The sequence below is a fragment of the Athene cunicularia genome, unplaced genomic scaffold (genome assembly GCF_003259725.1).
Source record: "Athene cunicularia isolate RWA unplaced genomic scaffold, athCun1 SCF_1, whole genome shotgun sequence".
NCBI classification, from domain to species: Eukaryota; Metazoa; Chordata; class Aves; order Strigiformes; family Strigidae; genus Athene; species Athene cunicularia.
In genome coordinates, this window is record NW_020799155.1 from 591599 (window position 1) to 597053 (window position 5455).

At 44.8% G+C, this 5455-nt stretch overlaps 1 protein-coding gene across 7 annotated transcripts in view; it reads left to right on the top strand.

Annotated features, from left to right (window-relative positions):
* The window catches only part of OTUD4 (OTU deubiquitinase 4), a 29723-nt gene extending 24385 nt beyond the window's left edge, over positions 1 to 5338 (top strand). For 6 of the 7 annotated variants that reach the window (XM_026866985.1, XM_026866987.1, XM_026866986.1 and 3 more), the window contains 3 exons: positions 72 to 341; positions 1046 to 1086; positions 3860 to 5338. In XM_026866985.1, coding sequence (XP_026722786.1) covers positions 72 to 341; positions 1046 to 1086; positions 3860 to 5101 — 1553 coding nt within the window. In that variant the 3' untranslated portion in view covers positions 5102 to 5338. The remainder of the gene's footprint in view (positions 1 to 71; positions 342 to 1045; positions 1087 to 3859) is intronic. The other variant, XM_026866988.1, reaches the window with a different exon arrangement.
* Positions 5339 to 5455: the final 117 nt, after the last annotated feature.

Below are 5455 nucleotides of genomic sequence, written 5' to 3' on the forward strand. Positions count from 1 at the left end.
TATAAATATATAATATATTATATATTATATATACACACACACACACATACACATACTTTTTTTTCACTTAGGTATTCCAGCCCAAATACCTGCTTCTTCATTGATGCCAGCCCCAGCAACGGGACCTGACTCTATTGTATCACAGGCTCAGGTAACATCTGCTCCAGTTGCTGGAGTTCCTGTGTCACTACAAGCAGTTAACCAGCCTTTAATGCCTTTGCCTCAGACGCTGAATCCTTACCAGGATCCGCTATACCCTGGATTCCCTTTTAGTGAAAAGGGAGAAAGAGCTGTTGCACCCTCTTACTCCCTGTGCAATACTGGGGAAGACTTACCTAAAGGTGAGAAGCTAGAAGGAGGTCGGGATTTTGTACCATTTTTCCTGATGGGTTTTTATTTTCTTAAAATGTAGATAAAGACAACCCCTTTGGTCCTGTCGTTAGTCCGTGTTGACAGACCCAATTGTTGTCATTCCGTGATTTAGGTGCAGAAGGGAATACTGAATAGAATTGTAACTTTAGTTTGCATTGCTAACATTATTTTAAGTGGTTACACCTGGAAATCTGGTAGGATTATTTTGTCGGTTCATAGCTTGACCTACCATAACTTGAGTTTTTGTGAATGTAATGGATTTTCTTTAGAGAACTGCTTCCTTTGGGGTTTTGTCTTGTAATCAAAAGCTTGGAAGTTGTTGAGCATTTCCTTACTGGTCTGGGAAAATACAACTTTTGGCATAGTACAATATGGACTATGCCCATAAAGAACATATGTCGTGTCTGACTGCACAGTGATGTTTGTTTACTGAACTGTTTCTTTAAAAACTCAGTTCCGCAGACTGTTAGAACTGAAATTTAAACTGCATTTTTGTTCTAGGTATCTCACTGTGGCAAAAAACCCACCCAAATCAATCAAAGATGTGCAGACAGCAACTTAATACCAGTGTGTCTCTACTGAAATGGAACTTTATGCAGGGACTAATTTTTTGGCTCACATCAAGTGTAATATTTTAGGTCCTCACAGATCTTTTTCTGTTTGTTTTTCCTAGATAAGAATATTCTTAGATTTTTCTTCAACCTTGGTGTGAAGGTAACTCTTCAAACTTACTTATGTTTTTATGTTTGTTATACCATAAAATTTGCTTGCATTTGGTGTACTTAAAGTGCAGAAGTTTGGTTGCTGCAGATGTTTATCTTTAAATTTGAAATACTTTATTATTTTTGTCTTGTGTTAACTGGGATCCTAGCAGTGGTCCACGTTGCATTTCAAGTCAACAGGAATATGTTTTATCTCAACAGCAATAGTGAAAACTGTTGACTTGTAGCTGTGGCTGTACAGTCAATAGATTGTGCTTTACAAATCCACGGGTAAACCGTTGTCAGTTTGAAGATGCATTCTTTCGGAAGCATCACATTGTAGAAGAGGAAAGGCTCTCCGACTTAGGCCATGCCTGTGGACAGCCATTGCAGTACTCATACCCAGTGTGTCTTGCCCTGTGGACACTCCCTTAAGTAGCCTGCATGTCTGTACTTTCTGCTCAGGTTAAGGATAACAGGATTTTAAACTTATAAGTAATTATAATAGTGGTTGATGTGTATATGGGGTGCAGATCTGTGTGTGTGCTTGGGGAAGAGGCTCATCCAAAATGGCAACGTGTTCTATTTTGTGGTAAAGACTAGTTGTTTAGTTTCTCCCTTCTGCATGTAAAAACGTTCCTTTTTTACCTTCTCTACTTTGGTGGCTGTGCATGGAAAGAGGGAATGTTCAGCACAGCCTAGTAAATTTAGGATAACTGTGCCTAATACAGGTGTCTCTGCTTGACAGAAAATCCGTAAGTCATTAGTGAGTTGCAGTGGAATATATTGAAACAGTGTTTTGCTTCCTAAGCCTACACATTATGTTTGGGCCTCTCGGTGGTGGTACTTTGTATTAACTTTGTATTATTTAAGATGATCTTAGTGCTTCAGCACCATCTGCTGGTCAGTGCCGTGTCCTGGCAGTTGTGCTCCTTGGCTGGTGACTGGACACTGCAGTGGGAGACCTGGGAACTCCTTCTTGCATTACCCCAGCCCCTGCTTTGGTCCTGGGTGGTGCTGCGCTGTTTCCCTCACTCTTTCACCTGCTTGCTCCAGGCGAAGCAACTAGTTCCTGTTGAGAGGAGGGCTGGGGAGGCCTCTCGGGACAGTTTTTTCCAGGGATTGTTTATACAGATGGTACCAACGACTGTGCCAGGTTTTGGGCCCTGCTTTCTACCTACTCTGGTGTTTTCCTAGATAGCTCTGTGCCTCCAGCAGCCCTGCGTGGTATTCTATACGGCCTGAAATATGTCTGTTTGGCACATTGTATTATAAAAATGCCAGTCAGAGAAGGACCTGGGGGTGTTGATTGACAGCCGGCTGAACAGGAGCCAGCAGTGTGCCCAGGTGGCCAATGGCATCCTGGCTTGTGTCAGCAATAGCGTGGCCAGCAGGGACAGGGAAGGGATCTGACCCCTGTCCTCGGCACTGGTGAGGCTGCACCTTGATTCCTGTGTTCAGTTTTGGGCCCCTCGCTACAAAAAGGCCATTGAATTACTTGAGTGTGTCCAGAGAAGGGCAACGGAGCTGGTGCAGGGTCTGGAGCATAGGTCGTATGTGGAGCGGCTGAGGGAACTGGGGGTTTTAGTCTGGAGAAGAGGAGGCTGAGGGGAGACCTCATCGCCCTCTACAGCTCCCTGAAAGGAGGGTGCAGAGAGGGGGGATGAGCCTCTTGGACAAAGTAACAAGCGATAGGACAAGAGGTAAGGGCCTCAAGCTGCACCAGGGCAGGGTCAGACTGGCTCTGAAGAACTATTTCTTTTCAGAAGGGGTTGCTGGGCATTGGAATGGGCTGCCTAGGGCAGGGGGGGAGGGGTTGAAGAGTCGGGTTGACCCAGCACTGAGGGATCTGGTGGAGTTGGGAACTGTCAGTGTGAGGTTAATGGTTAGACTGGAGGATCTTCAAGGTCTTTTCCAACATAGATGATTCTGTGAAAAACATCCTACAGTGTTGCTATGTATCAAAGACAAAGTTTGCATTTATAAACTCTTTAACTCTGAGCAATGTAACCATAAGCTGCTGTGTGCTAGTTAGTTAAGGAACCTAGAGGAAAGGGAAGGGGTTGCTGCCTGAGGTGAATGACTTCAGTATTGTGAACGTTGTGCTAAACAGAAAAAGTTGCTGCAGAAGATGTGTGACTCCCACCAGTAGCTGGAAGGTGCATTGTGTATCCAAGGGAAACCTCTGCCCCTACTTCCTGAAAGGGTTTCTAAAGAAAGCTGATCTGTGGGTTGGGTTGTATGTGTATATATATATATATATATGGCAATTTCAATCTTTACGAATTGTCTTCGGGCAAATGGTCTAATGTTGAGTCTTGGTGTAGTCTTTTTTTTTTTTTTAAAGTGAAAATATGTGCTGCTGCTTGTTTTTTGATTGTTACCCCTTAGAATTTTGAAAAGTGACCTCGTAGGGCAAATTGCTGATTAATAATTGTGATTGGAAAATGAATTTGAAATGCGTGTCTTCAAATGCATAGGTAAAGCTTGACTTAATAGCATCCATCATGTAGTTAAATTAACTATATAGAAATGGTGACCAAGTTTTCTTACTAGTCATACCTGTTGCCTGTTGCAACTGTGTTTGGAAGGAAAACCAAAACTGAGAACATATCCTGCAGTCCTAGATATTATTTGCAATTGAGAGCAGTCACTGTAAATAAAACTAACCTTTACTTCCTGTAATTCTCTGTTTCAAAATGGTAAATGACCTGTGTTCTATTACATCTGTCTGAACTTAAAAAGACCAAATGCTTCTTTGTTTTTCTTTTTTTGCTGTCTTGCAGGCATACAGTTGTCCCATGTGGGCGCCCCATTCTTACTTGTACCCCCTGCACCAGGCCTATTTAGCTGCTTGTAGAATGTACCCAAATGTGTCACTGCCTGTGTATCCGCACAACCCCTGGTTCCAGGAGGCTCCACTGGCTCAGAATGAAAACGAAACTGCACGGACAAACAGGCACTTTCCTGTCCAGAGTGAGGCCAGATCCAATGGCCAAATTCCCCCGGGTGACGGTCGATCTATGTCGCTGCCTCTGATTATACCAACAGCTCCGGTGTCAGAAAGCCAAGGACAGGTCTGCGTGGAATCGGAGAATCCGGCGCAAGCTCTTCATGCAAACTACGAGGAGTCCCTGAGAGGGAAAAACGTGTTCCCCCAGCCACCCTTTGGACACAACCACTTTCTAGGAGCCGTTCCAATAGCGCCTCCGTTCTTCCCTCACTTTTGGTATGGGTACCCCATTCAGGGTTTCATTGAAAATTCAGTAGCGAGGCCTAATGTTGTCATGTCACCCGAGGACAAAGAGGCAACAGCGGGCACCTCTGTGAACGTATACGTGGCTAAAGAATGCAGCCCTCCGGCTCCTGTGGCGAGCTCTGCAGAACAGCTTCAGAAGACCAACGGTGGCTCAAACACTGTAGCACTCCCTGGGGCTGGTGCGAGCAGTGAATGCAGTGCCCCAAAAGAAACTTCAGCTCGGGCACCTGTGTCGGAACAAATGGGTCCTTCAGCCTCTCCTGCTAAGCAAAAACCAGCTGGGCAGCAAACTCGCTCTCTGCAAATGCAGGGGACCGAGAGGCAGACGGCGGCGCCCAACACTCCGCTGCTGTCGGCGGAACCACTGAAAAATGAACTGAGAAATAGCGTTCCTGGTCGTAAGGAGAAGCCTGAGAAAGGCCGAGATTGTAAGGCTGCTGGCAATGTGCAGATAGAAAGCCGGGCCCAGAGAACCAGGGAGGAGAGCTCTGAAGACGAGAGCGAAGTTTCCGATATGCTGCGAAGTGGTAGATCCAAGCAGTTTTATAACCAGACTTATGGAGGAGGCAGGAGGCCTCGACTCGAGTGGGGTTACTCCAGCAGGGGAGGAGGGTACCAGTTCCAAAGGAACGAGGAGGCCTGGAAGGGAGCGCCCAGCAGAGCCAGAGACGACGGCTACCAGTATCAGCGGAACTTCAGAGGGAGGCCCTACAGGAATGACAGGAGGAGGGCAGCACTGGGAGAGAATCAGAGGGGGCATCAAGCGTAGAATGAATGGATAATTGAACATTTCAAAACACAAAAAGTAATTTTGAAGTAGCAGTTTAAAATCTTTCTTTTGAGTAAAGTTCAAGGATACTTTCAACTTTTGGCGAGTGAAGACTAGGAAGATGTGAACTCCTACCGTTTGGTTTTTTTTTGGGATTATAGTTTGTTTGGCTTAGCATTTTTTCCTCAATGTCAAATTAGAAAAAAACAACATAGGTTTAGTGTTTGATAATTCCCACCCCCCTTTCAGTGGAAAGATCCAAGGTTAAGATGTGAGAATTGCTTTTGCCTGAAGCAAAAGCTTTGATCCTTACTATAGACAAAAATGAAAGTAAATAAAGTAACTTGTCAAAAA